The 21,542-nt window shown below is 36.0% G+C and overlaps 1 protein-coding gene across 2 annotated transcripts in view; it reads right to left on the bottom strand.

Annotated features, from left to right (window-relative positions):
* Positions 1–4,476: 4,476 nt before the first annotated feature.
* The window catches only part of CSNK1G3 (casein kinase 1 gamma 3), a 72,146-nt gene continuing 55,080 nt past the window's right edge, over positions 4,477–21,542 (bottom strand). The window contains exons 10-15 of one of the 2 annotated variants that reach the window (XM_079331551.1): positions 21,204–21,352; positions 20,119–20,214; positions 19,380–19,466; positions 12,172–12,278; positions 11,774–11,797; positions 4,477–5,726 (exon numbers count right to left, since the gene is read on the bottom strand). In XM_079331551.1, the coding sequence (XP_079187677.1) occupies positions 5,672–5,726; positions 11,774–11,797; positions 12,172–12,278; positions 19,380–19,466; positions 20,119–20,214; positions 21,204–21,352 (518 nt within the window). In that variant the 3' untranslated portion in view covers positions 4,477–5,671. The remainder of the gene's footprint in view (positions 5,727–11,773; positions 11,798–12,171; positions 12,279–19,379; positions 19,467–20,118; positions 20,215–21,203; positions 21,353–21,542) is intronic. The other variant, XM_079331552.1, reaches the window with a different exon arrangement.

Below are 21,542 nucleotides of genomic sequence, written 5' to 3'. Positions count from 1 at the left end.
CTCATATGGACCAACTCAAGTGCATTTACAGCATCTGTGCTCTACTCTGAAGTAAACTGCCCTTGCAAAATGGACACAGCTCACAGAGCTTCCTGCAAAGAAACCACTGGTGAAGACAATCCTCATATTCCAAGCAAGCAAGAACATGGCAAAGCTGACAGGTTTACAGCTCATCCTAGAAAGAGCTTTTTTAATAATGCACTACACAAAACTGATGCTTAACTGGGTGGCAGAATTAACAGATACAAACATTCTCTGTACTGGTCATTGATACAGAGGGCTCATTTCACCTGCTACATGAAAGAAAATTTAGATCGAATTTAGATTGCTATGTCCAGCTGCGATTTTAGTCCATGCAGGGAGGTTTATCAATCAAACTGAAGTAATTTATATACACTTACTACCTACCTAACTCTTTGGAGCTCTAAAGAACTTTGTCTTCAGTCCCTCTTGTTCATGGAAAGAGGGCATTAATGTGGAAAACAAACCTCCAGCAGGGGATCCTCAGGACAACTCTTCATCTATGGCTCTTCAAGTACAAGCAAGGGCCAGTCAATGCATTTGAAATATGGTATAATAGTACATTCCTAGCATTAATACAGAATTCTGTTGCAAAAGATCTTTAGGATCACCGAGCCCAACCCCTATCAGCACTGCCAAGCCCACCACTAAACCAGGTACCAAAGCACCACATCTACATGTTTTAAACACCTCCAGGGAGGGTGACTCCATCATCCCCCTGGGGAGCCTACTCTAATGTTTTGAGAACCCCTTTGAAGAAGAAATCTATCATAAATATCCAATCTAAACCTCTCCTAGTGCTATGTCAGGTCTTTTCCATTTGTCTTGCCACTTGTCTCTTTTGAGAAGACACTCTCAAAGTCACTCAGCCACTCCACACAAGACTCGTGCTCCAGACCCTTCCCCAGCTCTGTTGCCCTTCTCCGGACTGGCTCCAAGCACTACAATGTCTCTCCTGAATTGAGGCCCAGAAATGGACCACAGACTTGCAGTGTGGCCTCAGCAGTGCCCTGTATAGTGTGACTGTCCTTCTGGGACTATCCCTGCTGCTACTGGTCACACCAGTTTTGATACAGGCCAGGATGTCTTCTTCTGGGCACAGCTGGCTTGTGTTCAGCACCCTCAGGTCCTTGACTGCTGAGCACCTTTCCAGCCACTCCTTCCCCAGCATGTAGCTCTGCCTGGCATTTTTGTAAAAGCAGGACTCAGCACTCAGCCTTGAGGTCTTTGTTCAATTAATCTCAGCCCACTGATCTAGCCTGTCTAGGTCTCTACAAGCCTCTCCAGCAGATCAACATTCCTGCCCAATGTAGTGTCATCTGTAAATTTACTGAGGCTACACTTAATGGCCTGCTCCAGGATGCAGATAACACCAGCTGCCAGCTCACCTCCACTCTCTGGGCCCAATCACACAGCCAATTCTTTACCCAGGGAGGAGTGCAACCATTCTAAGCCACGAGCAGCCAGTCTCTCCAGCAGAATGCAGAGGGAAATAGTGTGAAAGGCTTTATTAATGCCCAGGCACACAACATTCAGTCTTTCCCTACTCCACTAAGGTCTCCCTGTCAAAGAAGTAGACCATGTGGACTTAGCAGGACTTGCCTTTTGTAAACTTGTGTTGGCTGGCCCCAATCCCCTGCTCATCCTGTGATGGTAATCAAAATTATTTGTTCTATGACCTTCCTCAACACTGAGGTCAGGCTGACAGGCCTGTTGGTTCGTTGGATCCTCCTTCCAGCCTTCTTGCAGATTGTACTCAGTCTGGCTGGGATGGGCTCTTTTCCCCACAGCACCCACAACTAGCTGTGCTGTGTGTCAGGGACTGGTGAGATGCTGGTAACAGAGTGGTGCTTTGGCTACCTCTGAGCAGCCCTGGCCCAGCATCAGCCCTGTCTCCCCAAGATTCTGCACCCCTACAAACAGCAGGCTGGGGTTGGGCAAACCTTGGGAGGCCACACGAACAGGACAACCAATCTGAACTGACTGATGGAATATTCAATATATAAAGTCTGCTCTGACATGAATCTGAAAGGCCACAGTCTATCCTCCAGAAGTCCAAGGTGGCAGTTCTGCTGATCCACCTCCTCACTTCTCTGAGAACCAAAAGCTCTATCATTTTGTGATCTCTGTACCCAAGACAGTCTCCAACCACATCACTCAGCAGCCTTTCCTTGCACACAAGTCCACTGGAGTGCCTGGACCCAAACACCCTTGAAAGGCAAAAGCCTGCTCTTTCATAATCCTGGGTACTATTTCTACAGACATTTTCTTTTATAGGGCCAACTAACTTAAACTTAACATCTTCATAATCAACCATGACCACGAGCCACAAATCTTCACTATCTTTAGCTGCAAGCAACACACCTGGGAACAGACCTTTATCAAAAGCTACCCTCTATATACCTTCTATATATATTTGGAGTGCACCCATGCAAACCTTCTGAAGGACAGCAAGGACAATATCCTGCACTTGGCCCAGGGCAACCCCCACTCTAAGCAGAGACTGGATGAAGGGTTTGAGACCAGAGAAGGACTTGAGGATATTGATGAATGAAAAATTAGACATGACACCACAAAGTGCACTCAGCTCAAAAAGCCAAACATGTCCTGGGCTGCATCCAAAGCAGCGTGGGCAGAGGGGAGGGAGGGGATTCTACCCCTCTGCTCTGCCCTGGTGGGACCCCACTACGACCAGCTCTGGGGTCCTTAGCATGTAAAACACTTGCAGCCTGTTAGAGAAGGTCCAGAGAAGGCAACAAAAATCATGAGAGGATGAGAACATCCCTCCTATGAGGAAAGGCTGAGTATTGGGGTTTTTCAGCCTGGAGAAAAGGCGATGGGGCAATACCTTATTGTGGGCTTTGCATAAAACATGGAGACTTTTTACCAAGGCCTGTGACAGAAAAGAAATTACAGATTAGACTGAAAGAGGGTAGATTTAGACTGAATATAAATATGACCTTTTTTCCATGGGGGTGGGTGAGACAAGCAACAGGAGCAAGTTGCCTGAAGAAGCTGTAGATACCCCATCCTCGGAAACACTCAAAGTCAGGCTGGATGATGTGGCTTTGAGCACCCTGATCCAGTGAAACATTTCCACACTCAAATTAGGAGGGGGTAGTGGTGTTTTGTGTTTGGACTAGATGTTATTAAGGGCCTCTTCTAACCAAAACATGTTCTTTTCATGCATTTCCCAGACTTCTTCAGGTCTTTTTTTAGGTGGTACAGACCACAGCATAAACTTTAATCCATGAGTAGATTTCAAATGTGTGCATTGAGGTCTCCTCACTTCATTATCAGGTGTATTAAAGCACAGTAACATAACATAACAACATCTGTTAAGTAACCAAACACAACTGTAAGTCAAGATAGCATTATAAGAATCATGCTTTCAAATTCCTTGCCATCCAAAGAGATTGAATTTGTTCAGCACATCCTAAAACATTATTTCATCTTAAGACTGTAGGAAAAGACACAAATTTTAAAAAACTATCTTTATTTTTTTTTCTTACATTTAAACAGGGATGTGTTTCAGTTCTAGACATCCAGCTATTGTTTACTTCATTACTGTAGACAGGAAAAAAGTATATAAATGCAAGTCACATTGGCATACCTACATCAGTGCCAACTGCTTTACTAGAAGAAAACCTTTCGCATTAAAATGAAGAACTTTAAAATAATTACTGAAAAGCAAGTGCCTTGCTAGTCATTTCAGCAAATAAACAGCTTTTATATATTCAACCATGGTAAGTCCATAATATTCATACTGTCTTGTTATGGAGTACAGATCATACAAACACTGTAGAGATCAAAAACCTCCAAGAATAAAATTCATCAGGTGTGTGAGAAATACACATACCACATGTACAAGCAAGAGATTTGGTCAAGTACTACAAAGAATGATGTGTTTTCATAAGAGAATGGTCATGTGACCTACTTCTCAGCTGAAATAAAAACAAAGAAGTGATTTCATGAGTCTGAAATAATTCCACTCTGGTGGAGTGGAAACTTATGGCCTGTTACAACAGTGTGTTTTTATAGGCCAAGTTCAGGTTTTCTAAAACAAAAACTTACGAGCATGAGCAGTAATAATGACAAAGATCGAAGTATATATATGAGCACATAATCCAAACAATAAAATACACTTTTGGCTCTTAATGAAAAATAAATTACAAAATAAAATTAAAACCCTTGTAAATGCAATGATTAATTCAAAGGTGTACCTTTGCTTTTATATACATTTTAAATGCTATCACAAAACAGATTAAAAATAAATAAGTATGCCAAAAGACATTTGTGCAAAGAAAAAAGATGCTACTTAGCTCTGGAGCAATTCTAAAGAAAGAGATAACCTGTGTTTTGGTCAATAAATCTGTCTAGTCATTTCCATCTTCCACAGCCCTTCTTCAATAACTGGCATTAAACATGACAAAACCCCAACTCTGTCATTATGGCTTTAAAAGAAGCATATATTTTCTGAAGCAGAAAATATAAAATGGGCCTTGGCTACAGAACTATTGGTTTGTTCATACTGCAAGCACTTAATCAAACTGTAGAGGACCATCTGACACATCTTTGCCATCCTATGATACTAGTGAACTTACACTGCAAGACGAGAAAATTACAGCGGAACAAAAGGCAGGAAATTTGGGATGCTTTGGGCTAGCACGCAATGAAGGCAGAAGTCTAACCCATTTCCATTGCATTTGTTTTCTAAATTAAGGAGCAAAATAATATACCTCTAACTTTGCATGGCACGTCTGTATTTTCAAGTTAAAGATGCTATTAATCATCAACTACCTTAGTGAACACACAGGCTTTAAGGCTTATTCTGCTTTAGCCAGATTCAATACCAGATTTGCTCTGCAGACTCTTTTGAAGGTAATTCAGTCTTGTTAACATTACCAGATGTACAGCTTAAATTATACAAACATTTGTATTCTTTGTACAAACACTTACAATTTCTACTGTACTGCAATTTTCATTGTTGGCAAAATAAAAGCAGGTTTTCAAACTGAGAGGATACTAAAAATACTTTATGTTAGTAGCACCAGCATTCTGACAATTGTCAACAGTTAAACCAGCATCCACAGTATCTCTAGACAATTTGACTAGAGCAACAATTTGACTAACCAGTAATACTGAGGGCAAAAGAAGAAAAACAATGCAAGAATCATAAAATAAATCTTGAGATTTTATTATTTCGCAGTATGGTTGTGTACCTGTTCTTCATTTTTGAAGAAAACTGCTTTAGATATACTGCTACAAAGTCATATAACTGATTTATGACATCTGTCTTCATCTAAGACACTGCTACTTTCTAGGAAAGAAGAAATACTTCTCAAGTTCAGTTTTGCTCAAGATACTGTTCATTTACTGTCATTTCATTGGTCCATGGGTTGATGGTCAAAGAAGCACTCCTACGTGACAATATCTTAAAGCTTTCAGAACAGATGAATTAAAGAAACAGAAAACAGATGCAGAGGAACCAAATCAAAGCACAGAGGCATGATATTGTTTTTCAGGGAGTCCTCGGAAAATGTGTTTATTATGGAGGTTTTTGCTTTGGGTTTTGTTGTTGGTTTTTTTTTAAGATCACAAGACAACAGTTGAACAAATAAGCATTTTCCCGTGTTCTGTTTGGTTCTAGTCATTTGTTGCGCTGGATGGTTTTCCTTTTCCTCCGCTTGAATAAGCAGCAGCACCTGCAAGTGTGACATGAATTACATATGATATAAAAAGAAAACACAAAACTAAATTATTTACTGTATGTCTCACTTGAAGTATGTAGCTCAGGTACAGCCAGCACCACAAGGAACACATTAAGTTCTACAGCAGGCCATTGATTTATTAGAGAAAGAAACTGAAGTAGAGATATTTTTTACATATTTCACCTTTTTTTTTTTGGGAAAAAGTATCAAGCTAAAAAAAGCTTTAATGAAAGTAGCTATTAAGTTTAGAGTATTGATGAGAGCATCAAAAGCAAAGGTATTATAGGCTGATTTTAAAATGCATTTGTAAGAATAAAGAACATTACCTGAGTACTCTTTCACAAATAACTGTCAATATGCCAAATAGAAGTTTATGACTCTGTCAAGTGAACTATGCACTTAAGACATTATTGTTGCTAAAAGAAGAAAACAATTTGAGTTTGCTTTCTCAACCAAAACTTGGAAAAACTTTCTCCAAGGCTGTTCCACAAGACAGTTTAGGAGGAAATGTTAATGAGAAATATAATTAATGTTCTGATTCAGTGCTGTGATAATACAACAGTAAAAAATCACAGCTTAAATATAAAGAACACTGATATTCTCTCTTCTGCTTTATTGCATACTACATGAATGAAACTAAAACTGACAAACACTGTAAATTTCCCTTAGCAAATAGAGACAATCTCAAAGTATCTGAAAGAACACTACAAAATGAAAGAGTGGGAGGGTGTTAAATATAGATAATATACAGGACTGCAGAAGTACAGAAAGCACTTTTGAAAATAAACTAAAGAGGAAAGCAACAAAGAACACATACACACACAAAAAAAAATCATTTAAACTGTACTATTACACTTATTTTAAGCAAATTCCAGGTCCTGAACAGCACCTTTAAAAATAAAGCTTCACACTAAAGTGTTCACAATGTGTGTGATGAGAACAGAATATGCAAGTTGTCTACTCTAATAGCTTGCCCCATGGAGTTCTGAGGTTTGGTTATTGAATTCTCACTTGCAGTGTTATACACTGAAGAGTCCTAAACTATGAAGTACAGCAGTAGTAAAAATATAAATGTACTGCATCAATAGCCTCGATCCGTAAATCCTTAAGTTCACCAAGCATATCACTAAAATTCAAAAGGAATTCAGATGATTTAGTTTGGAATATAGGAAATGGGGAAAGCGTTTAAAAATCAGGGAGAACAAGGGTCTAAAAATAAGGTTCTACAGGGGGTGAGAACAACATCCAAAGTAAGGGGAGACAGAAGTTACCTTTTCAAAATATCCAAGGCACCCTGTCGTTCAGTCACTGAAAAAGTAGCAGTGGGCAGAGGCAGACCAGAACTGCTCTGAGAGTTACATAACTTTCAGTAGAAAAAAACATTGGTTATTCATGAAGAGGATGGCCAAAATTAAAATTCAGTAGGGGAAACTACATAGGCAAGTATTTTTACAGCTAGCAGAAGTATCATACTGCATTTACAAAATTTAAAGAACTTCTTAAAGAAGAGATATAATTGATTTTGAAGGGTAGTAGCCACTGACTGTAATTGAAATTCCCCATAACTACTAAACCTTTTTTTACCATCTCCCTATAACCACTCATATTCACTATCACTTCAGATTTGAATTTACTTGTAGAAGTATGAACTCCAATTTAGTTTAATTCTTTTTTCACTCCAAGTATTTTATATATGTACATGCCACGTATCAAAGCAAAGCAGTGCTCCTCCCTTTCCATATGAATTCTCCTATGATCCTGTAGCTGAGGAAATCCTACCCTCAACTGTGATGGCAAATCACTTTTATACTTGCTCGAGATTAGCATGCCTTAGGGAAAGCCCACAGAAAAATTCTGTCTTGATTTATGATATTAGCATATACAGAATCCAGGTTACATAAGTAACTGCAGGAAGATGGTTAATTTATATTCTAGAACAGCTATCTAGATTTTTAACTCTTCACTCTTCAAATAAATTTTGCTTATAAGGATCACAACCCTAGTAGATCAGACTTTTTAAATATTTAGGACTACTTGGATCCTCTTTGTAATTCAAGGACACGTCAGGTTTTCTTGCTTCCCTTATCAGAGAATTTTAACTTATCCTTGCTGCAAATCTTGCACTGCTTTATATTCCTTCTGCATAGCTTATTAGTTTGCTACATCTCTGTCAACCAGAGAGAAAGGGCACCATGCAATGGTGAATTCAAAAGTTCTATTTTTAACCAACATAAAGCACTGCTTTTTAATCCTCCAGTCATCTGGAGTTTGCATAATACTAGTATAATGAGTATAATTTCTATTAACAGTTCTTTTGTTTGGGTTTTTTAAATTATAAAAACTATTCAACTGTATTTTAATTAAAGGAGAAATCACTAAATGCTGAAAACTTTTAATTGGTGTGTAAAAATAAATATCTTACTAATATATAATATATCTAAAAAGGACTAAATGAATGCAAATTTTATGATGAATTGTAAACCATAGAACTGTTTTGGAGATCTGAACTGAACTACACTGAAACACTATATCTTTTTAAATCTAGAAGTGCTAGACTTCACATTGGCTTCCAAGGCCAAATAAATATGATTTTAAGATACACATTCTTCACATGGAATTACGACAGATCAGACTGTATTGCCTGATAATAAATCTTATGAAAGAAACATAACCCTGAGTTAGAGATTAATAGTGCATGATCTGTCAGTGAGTGTAACTCACAACAGAAATGTAGACTTGTTCTTAAGCATACTGTCGCTAGAGGGTGTTATTGTCACTCCCACATAATACAGATATTACATTACTTAGAGCTGTATTTAAAGCTATAGATAGACAGGTGCATTGCTAAGGACTATTAAACCACAAATTCATTATACCATTCAATATGCATGCAAAATAAATTCTACTTCTAGGAAAGGATTTTTTTAATATAAAGCATTTAATGACTACTAATCTTCAATTGTTTATGTAACATTTCTAGAGCAGGCAGTGCAATAGCAATCTATCAAATGCAGGAAACACTGCACTTTTCCAGCACAATCTAAAGTGACCTTTCAGGTATTATCTGAGGTAGCAATCTCAGAATTATGGTTTTGAACAATTCTCGTCCTTCTTAAGACATTATCATATTTTTTTCCTATTAAATACCCTTCCTTCCATTTGAACTTGGGCCAAAATTCTAAAATAGCTTAATTAGTCATTTGTGTTTAGATAGCAGTGTTTTTATACTTGCCATCAAGCACGTGGCAGGCACTTTACTGCAGCATTAGTAACAAGTGTTTCAAGTGGTAAAAAAGATGCAAGATGCAAAAAGGACAGATCATATAATCAGTTCTTGTTTGCCCTTCTCTGCCTTCCTACAGAAGAGCCTTTTAGTTATCTAAATCACACAGGCTTCATAGAAGCAACTGTTCTGATGTCTAATAAAGAATAAAGAGAGGCTAATTGCTCAGTGATAAATGAAAGAGCATCAGTAGAAGATTACAGATAGGTCTGTAGATCCCCAAGTGTCAGGGCAGCACAGTGATCAGGTTAGTTTTCTCCTTGCTTTACAATTTCAGTAATTAACAACTGAAATAAGGAAGAAAGCAACTTTTCTAAAAACCCAAACCAACAAAAATAACCAAATCACAACTCCTCTGCTCCCAACACTCACAAACCAAAAAAAAAACCAAACCTACCTAAATTCCCAAAACACAACACACACTGCTGAGTCATACTAGCTGCACAAACACCATGAAAATGACACAGAAAAAGATTTAGAATATATACTGCATGTAAGTACATAAAGGTTTATCAAACAAAGAATGTTTGATTAAATGTTGGTTAAATGTCCCAAAACACTAAAATCCTTACTGAAGAACCCGAACTTATCCTTTCTGATTTACAGGATGAAATGCTAGCAAGAAGCACTAATATTCAGCTAAATTACATTTATGTTTATAGTTAAAATCATGCATAATGGAGGCAATCCCACATGAGGGGCATCCTTTTAAAATCTTTTAAATGAAGATATAGTCATGCTAGGTTTCTAAAAATAAGAAAACATCTTGAACAAAAAATGAAACATTCCTAAATGAGATTCCAGTTTGTCTTCTCAGAGTATGAGGAAATGTTGCAAACACTAGACATGAGCAAGACAGGTTAGCTTTGTTCATACTTTCAGGTGGAGAAAAGATAATAAAAGAGAGGCAAAGTGAGAGTTTTTTGAGAAAACAATGTCTCCTTAAAACCAAAAATATACATGTCTCAGACATGAAGGATAAAAGTAATCCCATTCCCTTAACCTATTCCACAGTGTAAAATTTATAAACAAATGTTTAAATGTCTCACAGTCCCTTTTGATACTAGGCTTGTAATTACCATGTTAAAATGTAAAATTATCTAAATCTTCTAAAGTGCTCTTTCTGAAAAATATGTGTACCTATGCATTGATGTTCAATAGCAAAGCTGGAGAGGAGGTGAGGGTGAGTGGGAATGAATGTATGTTAATTACTGCCAAAATATAAAACAACTTCAAAATATAAAAAACTACCTCCAAAAAAACCTCTTATCACTGAGGAATCTTCAGTTTAAACAGACAGTGCTGAAACACCAATTCGAGTGTTACATCCTCAAAAAAAAGAAAATTAATCCAAAGAGTAGGACACTGAGACTGTAACAAAACCAATTAAGAGTAAGTCAAAAAGGTCAAGAATATCATGTATGGATAGCATATTTGTCCATTATGTATTCAAATCAGAAAAAGTGAACTTCTACATTTAAGCAGGTGAGCATCTTGGCTCCTGATAATTCCCTTAACTTTCTGCAGATAATTAAGTGAACTAGGGAATTGAAAATGGATTTAATTGTGCTAAGCATTATCAAAGTGCAAGAAATTTAATCTTTTTCATGCATACATGAGCTGAGCATTAGGAAGATTATCACTGTGCTTACTGGAAGAGAGGGGACAGGGAATTTATCTATGGGCAGCCTATCAATATCCTTGCCACTTTGGATTTTTTTTTTGTTTTGTTTTGTTTCAAATATGTATGTAACAGAACTATATTCTTGACAGTAAAATAATGCTGTACTCCACAAAGATTTTAGCACTCCAGCAAAGAATTTAGTTTTTGTCAGTGCTCACAGAAAGCCACTGCAAAAATGTGGCCCTACAGACACCTCCACTCAAAATTTTTCGTTACACATGCAAATAAAGCTTACCTACCAAAATCAGAACCTGTGGAACAATGGCTTAAAAAAATGCACTTTGAGAAATTTTCCTTTTCCCCAAAGGTAGGAGAATGGGTCCTAGAAAAATTGCAGCTACTGAATTGCTCTGCTACTAATGTATCCTTTAGATCTGTGTACCTGTATTTTATGGCAAACTAGATCCATACCCTTGCAAAATTCTATTTCAAGCATAATTGTAAAATGAAACACACTGGAATTCATACCACCTTTAGATGTCAAGAATATTTTTCTGTACTATCTTGCAAATCTAAGTTTACTACTCAAATATATAAACATTAGTGTCCATCTCATAGATCTTAATATTTTTCCCTTTCATTACACTGCAACAACATTAAGGAAACATAAAGTTATGTTTTAGTGATTAGTCAGAAAGTTGTCACAGAGTAAAACTCTGGTAAATACTTTCTTAACAGAGATCACTGGAAAAGTTGAAATATTTGCTAACAATTATTACTTATTCATGCGAGTTATTGTCTAGATGTTAATGCACTATCTGAATGCTGCAACACTTGAAAGGAATGCCTTCCCCTTTCAAACAGAATAGAAAATGTGAAAAAATACTTTAGCATCCATTAAAAAGGCTGATGTAAAGTGCATCACAAACTACTCAACTAAAAGCAAGCAGGATTTGAAGCAGGCAGAACAGCTCCTGAAGGTGTCTTTTTGTAAAAACAATTGTTTCATATAATTAAAATGCATTTTGTCTTTTCTAAATAGACATTTTATTTTTAAGTATTCTGAAATTAAGTTTTAAACCCAAGAACAAAGCTCCTGGGGCTATTTCTGCCTGCCTGTGCTGTTTAACTCACCACATGTTCAACACTTTCTGGCAGCTATACAGAAAGAGAGTAAGAGAAGAAAGAGAATCAGAATACATATAGAGGAAGAATTTTACATCTTCCAAACATGGCTTTTGGTAGTAAGAACACTATCTTAAAATAAATATTTCAAAATGAGTTGAAATATAAAAAATGCATGCACTTCTCTAGCCAGCATAGCAAGACATGTCATTAAAGGCTTAGCCTAAAAAAAGCACAAGCTATAGGAACTCTACTATTTAAAAACTTAAAGACAAAATTAAGTATAGCACTGTCGTTTTGCTTCTCAACTATAGCTACTCAGTTCAGACAATATTTTCTGAAAAACTGTGAGAAAAATATTGAAGCAGCCAAGTACAAAAGATCTGAAGAACATGAAAAAGACATACTTTGTTTCATCTGTAACTTCTACTTCTGCAGGAGCTGTGATGGGTGCATTTGAACGGCCTGCAGTTGGGTCATCCGTGTTCAGCTCTCCATTTGTTGAGCTTACTACCTGAAATCACAAGAAAGACCTGAAATTATACTAGTGTCAGACATACATTTGTTAATTCCTAAGGTTACAACACAGCTTTAAAAACCAGTCATTTTTGTTATTTCCATTGTGATTTTTATTCCAGTAATAGTTATCTTCTCCAGGTCTTATTCTGGCACACCTGTGTCCTTGTAATTTTTCTTTCATATCTGTTAGTGGAACTGATCTTCACATGATGGACTCAGAGTGAGTGGAAGAAGCAAAGCTACTCTGTGCATGCCGTTTGCTAATCTCCCCCACATCACTTCAGAGCCTTAAGGGAAGGCACTAAGCACTTTTCTGATGCCAATTCAGTCAGTCCAACCCTATCTCTGCTCCTTCAGTGTATTTATGCTCCTTAGTTTAGCTCTTTATATTCAGACTAAATATGAAAGCCTGATTCAGTTGTATCTCCAAGAACTCTCACCAGAAAAGGGGAAAACTAAGGCTGTCTTCTACACCTAAGTGTATAGATGGTACCTGATTTTTAGAACACAAAAGCATCTACTGCCAAAAAACTTAAAAAAAAATTAATCTTCATTCCTATTAATTTACCATCAAATTTCTGTGTAGATTTTTCAAGTCACTCAAGTACTCTCTCCCAGCTCCTCAGTCAGTTTTCCTGCATGACAAATGGAGCCATTCCAGAGGCCTCTTTGTTATTCACCCCACAGAATACAAAAAGGAAGATGGTTAACTGGCTGTAGACAAGTGCCTACCTGATCAGAGCTGCTGACAGTGCTAACTGACCCATTAATGAATTGACTGACACCACAGAGAGGTCTATTAGCTGCTAAGTAGCAGCAACTGCTTTGCAAGGCAGCAAGCATAAAAACGTAATTCTGGACAAATAATATAAAAGTTTGCAGAAAACATCTGTAAACAATCAGCTATAGAGACTTAAGAGTAGTCCATAATTCCAGATTATTACCAGCTGTTGCCTGATGGTTAGAGACTGAGGTAGATGAAAGGAGAGGGAAGAAAAATCACCACCACAATATTATTTCCCTCACTCTTCCAAGCTCTCCTCTTATTATAGCAGTTATGTCTCATCTATTTATAACCAGAGCTAAGAGCCTAGCCTACTGAGGGTTTTTTTTTGTGGTTCCTATTGTAACTAAGTACAGCACTTCAAAAGTTTGCTGCACTCAAGGCATTTTCCATGCCCTCTGAGGACATGAGGCTGTTTTCTCCTTTTTCACATTTCACTAAGAACACAAATCACTGCCAAAAAAACCCACAGACTTGTAATGAAGTAAAAGATATGTGACATTGCAGGAATCCAGCTACTTAAATTTTAGTCAATATAACTCAAGGAATCATGGGATGCTAGACTTTATCCCTGCAATGATAAACAAGACAACGGAGTTTCAGCTAGGAGTCTTAAGCTTAGTTTCCTATCACTGGGCATGGCAGAAGCACTTCACATTCAGTGACAGAAATAGGTAGGAATTGTACTTTAACAAACCTTTAAATGGTGGAAGCAGGCATCCTGAACCAAACATCCTGTGCTACTAGTTACTGGGTTTTACAGAGTCACAGAATATTCTGAGTTGTCATCATTGCACATATTTACTAAAAATGGGGATATAGTAATATCCCAAACACCTCACCAGGTATCTTACTTAAAATACCCAGAGTGGAAAAGTGCATCAGAAGTACTTGCTAACTAAGAAGCAGTCGCAGAAATGTAAGGGTAAAAAAAAAAAAAAACAAACTTTGCTCAACCTGACCAACAAAAGAGATTGGTTCCAAAGGAAGCACAAAAGTACAGAATGGTTATGGTTGGGAGGGATCACTGGTGGGGTCCTGCTCACCTTCAGCTCCCTGTGCCTAACTATAAAACTAACCATAACTACAATCTGCACTAATCCATACTCAGCAATGCCACCAATTAAGATTGTAGTCAACCTTGCATCCAGCAGGATTTCTACTCCATAATCTAGGCTCAAAAAGAACTTTTCTAAAAATAACCTCAGATCCAATGCTCAAGATTGTGTAAGAGTGATTGATGAGAAACAGAAGCCTTTGTCTTCAGTTTACTCAAATACAACTAGGATAGATCAAGAAATACCCAAGAAATATGCCCCTTTCTGGATGGGAAGCAAACACAGTACAACTTAGCAATCCTCACTGTTGTAAAAAACAGGCCACAGTTTGCAGAAGAATTGCAAGAACTCCTGTTTGCTTTGCCTTTCCTAAAAAAAAAAAAAATATGAAAAAATTTAAGACTTTTACACAGATATAACATACTGCCCAATTGTAGGGCAACTGTAGGGCTTTCATATGACACTCTCTTTCACACTTCTTTCCCAGGAGCACCTGTTCATTGACTGACATCTTTCTTCTTGGACAGCACATTCAAATAAAGAGATGAAACTTAACTATGTACACATCTTCATTTGAATTGGAAAATACAGAAGCATCTAAAAGTCCTTCCTATATTAGTAATATTGTAAATATTATGAATGTGCTGTGCTAATCTAAGCCGACTTCATCTTTAAAGGAGTCAAAATCATCCTCTGCTGGGGTCAATGCACTACTGTCTGGTAATAAAGAACAAAGCTTATTGCAGATTATTTTTCAAAGTGACTTCAAGCTCAGTTTTTTCTTGACAGCGGTTTCCATTAGCTGGGTAAATAATTTTTCCTAAGTTGGTTTATTACTTTGACTGTTTAAAGAGAATTTGAAACCCTTTGTTGAAAACTTCACACAATGTAGCAGAGGACTGCCCTGCCTTGCTCTCGTCAATAATAGATAATCTCTGCCTGTTTGACAGGTATCAAGGAGAAAAAGATCATAGTCTTTTCCACACACATGCACAGCAAATACTCAGCAAATACAGAAAAAAATACTGTGAAGTGTAACTGTCTGTTGCATGACTTAGTTTAGATGGGTGGAACACAAGGTTCTTTTTTTTTTTGGAAAGAGTTACGACCACTGAAAGCATGAGTGAACCATGGCATATAAATTCAAAAATCAGTCATGCTTCTCCAGGACCACAAACACCTTGAGTTTCACTCAAATCTACTACTGCTGAAAGCAGCTCCAGGAGCTTATCACTGATGAAGGAAATGAAAGAAACGAAGACTCGTACAAAGAAGTACAAGAGATAAGAACTGCTTCAATTCCACTGTCAGTAAGGCTACAGCTGTATGAATTTAATTTCACATTGCATCAGTAAAGTACTTTGCAATCTGGCCTAAAAGAGCCTTCAATAAGGCAAATCATTACATTTTTCTCTCCAACTATACGCCAATCTGCTCAAAAATCTGCAAAACACAGGCAGGAAAATATGGGAACATAACAGAATTGAGCAAGAAAAAGTCACTCAGAGGACACAGTATGCAGTGAAGGAGTGTTTCACCAAATTCTGTATCCAGAATGCACACAAATAAGCCATAATGAAAATTCATCACAGCAGATCCACATAAAAAACTAAAACTATAGGAGAGAGAAGCTACATGGAACTAAGTTTGCTTTAAGAGAAAATTTTAATTTACTTTCTCTACTTGTGACTCAAGTTGGAATAGATTTCCCTTGATAAAATCAATAGCCTGTTGAAAAAATGATGAAAAACAATATCTTAGAAGACTTTAATAAAACTACAGAGAAAAAATTATTATATTTATGGTTTTGCACCTAAAAATTATGTTACAAAATGCAGATTAACTTTCCCTGAAGAGTAACATAATTAGGTTTCATAAAAACAAGTATTTTTAAAGTTTAAAATTAGAAGTATTGGTGAGTAAGCTACTCACCTGTTTTCAAGAGGAAGAATAACCACTAAATTGAACACCTAAAATTACTTTAAACATTTTTATAACTTTTTATCCTGGTTTAAATTTAGTTTCTTCAAATTTAATCAGTTCTTTAAAAGTTTAATATGAAGAAGCATATATATCACTGGTTATTTCTTGATACTTACTATCTATTTCTATGCCATGAGGTAAAGAAACAAAAATTCCACCCACTAGCCATTAATGACACATTAATTATGGAATAGACTGATTTCTTAGATACATGGTCCTCTGGCAGCTTGATAAAAGCCATTTATAACATGACACAGTTAAGCCTAAATACCAGTTCCCTAAATGGCAACAGTAAATCTTCAACCTCTACACTTTGTTCTGGATTAGGAGGCAAACCAATCTTTCATTTGCTATATTCAAAGACCAGTTAGAAAGTCTGCCATGTAAAACAAATTTTGCTGACTTTCACTACTATAATCACAACAAGGAATTGCAAAAATTTGAAACAGAAAAAACCCCTTCATTCCATTAAGAATCTCAGTAACTGAATTCTCCACTCAAAAAACATAGGCAGTCTGTATCTCTGTGTAATTCATAAGAGATCCTACACAATTCTTTATTTTATCTTCAAAAAATTTCCAGTTAAGACAAAAGAATAAAAGTCATCACATCACTTTTTCGTTCACAAAATCTTAACAAAATTTATTTGATTCATCTAACACTTTACCATCTTGACTTCCTGAAGGAGAGGAATCTTGCAACTCAAAACTACTTACATCAAATATAAAAATCTTTCAAGCACTCTTTAACCCAATCTTTCAATCTAACCTCCTTTTAAAGAATCTCCCAATAGGAAAACAGAAAGAGAAAAGAGCTGATGAAAAAAAGAGTAATGGAACAGATTAATACAGTCTTCATAGTGCACAAGCAGATTGCAGCACATACAGAGAAAGAAATAATTCAGTATAGTACAACCAGTATTTTGAGAAGTGAGGCAAACTTACAAAAACAAAGGCACAAAAGTTACTAAATGAATTGTTGGGAGGCATGAGCTGATCATTAATAAGCTAGGAAAATGGACTGAAGTAAGTGGAAGAAGGGATATCTTCCTTTTACAGCTCAATTTTGTAATACTATTTGAAGTTTAACTGATTTTATAAAGTAAAATTAGACATGTCTAAGCACATAAGGATCTCTTGAACAGCAGCCTAAGGTCTGGGATAAATTAAACTAACACAAAAATAGAACAATATCTGTTAATGAACAAGCCAGTTCAGCAGTTCCCACTTATCACTAAGAGCACACAAATGTATGCAAGCAAATGTACGCACCACCACTCAGTCCCCTTGATGTTAACAGGATACAGAAAAGAATCACTAGCACATTTTAATAACTGCCTAGATAAAGAACCTCAGGGATGACATCAACAACTAACAGGGATGACTAACAGCACTGACCTAAAAACATTCCACGATCATTTTAAAATAATCTGACAGATTTTCATATGTTGCAGAAAGAATTGATAAAACTGATCTCAAAGATGAGCAGTGGCTCACTAACATTACAGAAAAAAATTCACTAATTTCACACCTCAGATTCAACTTTTCCTTTGAACAATTTTCTGTGGGAATTCCAGTCTTTGTATCCTTGAAAGCCATTAGGAACCCTACTAAAGCAGCTAGCTAATGAACCAATTTAACAAATAGCATGATGCAGTTAGCATCCCAGCAAAAAAGGGGTATTTGGCAACAGACAGGGGCTATGTCACAGCATAACTGGAGATACTATCTGATTTCCTAAGTGCCCTTAGTAAGGAAGCATGACCACTCCACAACAAAAAGCAATACACTATGAGAACACCCTGCTGCACAACACTTTATCTTCAAAGACACAGACCAGGGCTGCAGTTTTGCACAGTGCTTTTATTCACATGGCAATTGCTTAGCCTCAACTGATCTAAATTATCTGAACTCAGACAGACTGCCTGTATTCTGTGAGGAAAAAGGATAAAAACAAACACTACATTAACAGTAAGGAATATGAGTGTTATTACTTGTTTTATTTCCTAGAAAATGTTCTCCCCATCCCTAAAGGGTCTTTAGCATATTTAACAATGGAAGAAAATTCCTTGCAATTGTTATGTTCTACCTGACAAAGAAAGAAAGGTTTCTTAAGTGAACAATTGCCAACAGTCCTATGACGATACTTTGAAAATTCTACTACCTGTAATTTAACAAATTCAATGTGTATTTTTCTAACCTAAAACATGGGAAAATGAAGGTTTTTAAAATGTTTTTTTAATGAGAAGAACAAAACAATTTCTAAATTCTTCTTGATATGCTATAATAATTATCACCCAATAGATTTTGTTACATTACAGCTGTTTCTAAAGCAATCCAACTTAGAGAATGTTATCACACTGACAGGACTGCAGCCTTGTTTTCTGTACCCTGAACTTTTCACTCTTTCTTCAGACCATGACAATTTTTTTCCAAGACAAAAAATTCAGAAGAAACATACATAACATAGATTGCCATAATCAAAAATGCAGCAGACAATTTCCACACACAACCCTCACCCAGATAAGACTTCACAAAGCCAAATAACTTTCATTTTGGACTCAAAGCTCAAAATCTCATGTACACTTCAGAGGTGGCATTTTGAATACCTCAGTATTAATTCCTCACACATTACTCCAACTGTTTCACATGTAAATATATTCGAAGAGAGAAACATCAAAAATCTCAAAAATTAATTTTAAAAATTGAAAAAACAACCAGGAAATGAGTGCTTTGAAAATGAAATAAACTACTAATATAGGAAAAAACTGTTGGTTTCTATATGTTTTTTCACTGACATGTGTAAGTTTCCCACTGCCCTGGGAATATTTTTCTAGTTAATTACTATTTGAAGAAAGGAGTGAACTTAAAGCAAACATCACTAAACAGCATTTTAATTTGATGTCTACTTAAGGAACAAAAAACATGACTTGAGCAAAACTGATTCAGTGGGTTTTAGTTGCTAATATAATTAACATATCTGAAGTCTAAACTTCAGATATGCACTGAGGTAAGTGTATATTCTGTAAAAAAGACAGTTCAACTGTTTTAAGACTTTTACTAAGAAACATCCAAGAAAAATTCCATCAACAAAAAGCTGCATAATTTCAGCACCTGTTTTCAGTTTGAAAACTGAACTGTAAAATAATAAATAATAGCAACATTCTGAACATTACTGATAAGCAATCTTAATATGAAAACATGAATCATGTGATATATTACAGGAAAGTAGTATTATGTTGATTCAAATCATGCAAAGAAGCAGAAAATACCTGTACAGAGCCACCATGTCTGTCGGATGCCAGGTGAGCCCTCAAATGATGTGGATTGGTTTGCTGTGAGTCCCAAGCTGCTGTTGACTATAATTTTTTAATGTATTAGGATTTATGCAAAAGAAGAAAATAAATTAAAAACAAACAATTTGTGCAATTAATATTAATTGTCATATATAATTTTTTAAAAGCACAGAAGTACTACACACTCAATCCCTATGTAGACTACACTTCCACATTATCAACATTCTTACACATGCCTCCAGATAAATTTTCATACAGAGGTGAAGCAGCTAAAACTCTAAATTCTTAGTAAGAAACAGTACACTAACACAACCCTCCAATTTTGCTTAGGTAAACTGACACGGCTCTGAATTCCTAATATTATTACCACCTAAGTCATTATCCTGGATCAAAAAAAACCCCAGTGAAAACATCATACATACATGTTAGAACTGAAAGAGAGGATATAGTGTATGGAGGAGACACAGAAAATAAAGAAGGTTGAGTAGGGATTACTGGAACTACTGATTCACTACACTATATCATAGCTTCAAACAAGCAAGCTTTTAGGAGATATTTATGCATCTCTACATATGTCAACTTTAACAAAGATCTCTTTAAAGTGAAAACAAAGAAAACCTAGAGTTAATTTTATTTTCAAGTTCTAATAAAAACATAGCACAAACCATTAGACAAAAGACATAGTAATGTACATAATCTTACATGAGCTGTTTACCTGATTTTTGGATTGTTGCATTCTGTCTCTGTGCTGACAAGTTTCTCTGTTTGAAGACATTGCAGGGTCTGAATGTATTGAACCCACTGGAGTAGGCTACAAATATAAATAATATGTAGCAACTGGTAAAAAAAATAAATTTCTAAGTCTCACCAAAAGTTTCTGGTTTGTTATAGAATACAATCTTTAAATCTGACAGTTTCAAATAACACAAAATTACCAGATTAAAGCAGAAGCTTCACTAGACATTTACTAATGCAAGAAAAAAAAAGCAAACCATGATTTAAAGAATGTATTGAAGTAGCATTTCTAAGTATTATCATACATTAATTTTCTATAAGACTTTAGGCTGATGCTATCTACAGTTAGCAGTTACAACATTCTGATGAAACTTGATGAAAGGCTTAAAGTAATTTTTAATGTTAAACATTGAAAAAATATGTTGCAATAAAATAAATGCTAGTATTCTTTAAGAACCACACAGAGAACTGCAGAGTGAAGTGAAAAATCTGCAACTAGTCAAACATACACATATTAGCCTTGCCTTCCCTACATAATAAAAAGAAGTGAAAAATTTGAGAAGCTGAAGAAAAGCCTATCCTCCACTATTTCTTAAATTACATAAACAATGCTTCCTGAAACCTTATATGCACTGTGATGAAATATGCAATGAACTATGCAATACTTCTTCATAATGAACTGATAAATATCTGAAATAAATCTCACATGCAGAGAAGTTGCAGCTCTGCATTTTAAAACTACTGGGAGCAAAAACCAAAATATATGCAGTAATGACAGTTATTTGCATAATTTTAAGTTACTTCAACTCAAAAAACAATCCGAACTTCTACCACCTCATTTTGGATTGAGCAGAGATGTACTTTGAAATTAAGAGCACATTTGGAAAGAGACTGAGCATGAAGGACTCAAGCCAAAAAATAATGTTAGAACATGCATCTGCAGATGGGCTTGCAATAGCAGCTGTTCACAACTCTATTAGCAGCCTTGAGATGAACATATCTTATGAAACTCAGAACTGATCACAGAAAAACCCATTATACCACTAACAGCTGAAGTGTACTCACCAACTGTTTGCCAATCCAGTCATATTCATAATCAAATGTGTAGCCTTTCCGATCCAGTAAGTCTGTGAAGAGCTTTCTTAAGTAGTCATAGTCTGGCTTTTCAAAAAAATCTAACCTTCTTACATAACGCAGGTAAGTAGCCATTTCCTCTAGATAAATAAGAAATATATATATTTGCCATTATCTGTTGTAATGGAACTCAAAAAAATCCCCACCACCTTCTTTAATTTTAAAGCAACTTGTACTTCTCATCATAAAACCTGAACAGTTGTTCACCATGAATCTGTGAATTACCAGAAAGAAAATTTACTTAATAATGTTCTTTGAGATGCTACCATG

The sequence above is a fragment of the Erithacus rubecula genome, assembly GCF_903797595.1.
Source record: "Erithacus rubecula genome assembly, contig: SUPER_Z_unloc_5, whole genome shotgun sequence".
NCBI lineage: Eukaryota > Metazoa > Chordata > Aves > Passeriformes > Muscicapidae > Erithacus > Erithacus rubecula.
The sequence above is the reverse complement of the archived record's forward strand: the minus strand, read 5'-3'. Positions and strand labels throughout refer to the sequence as shown.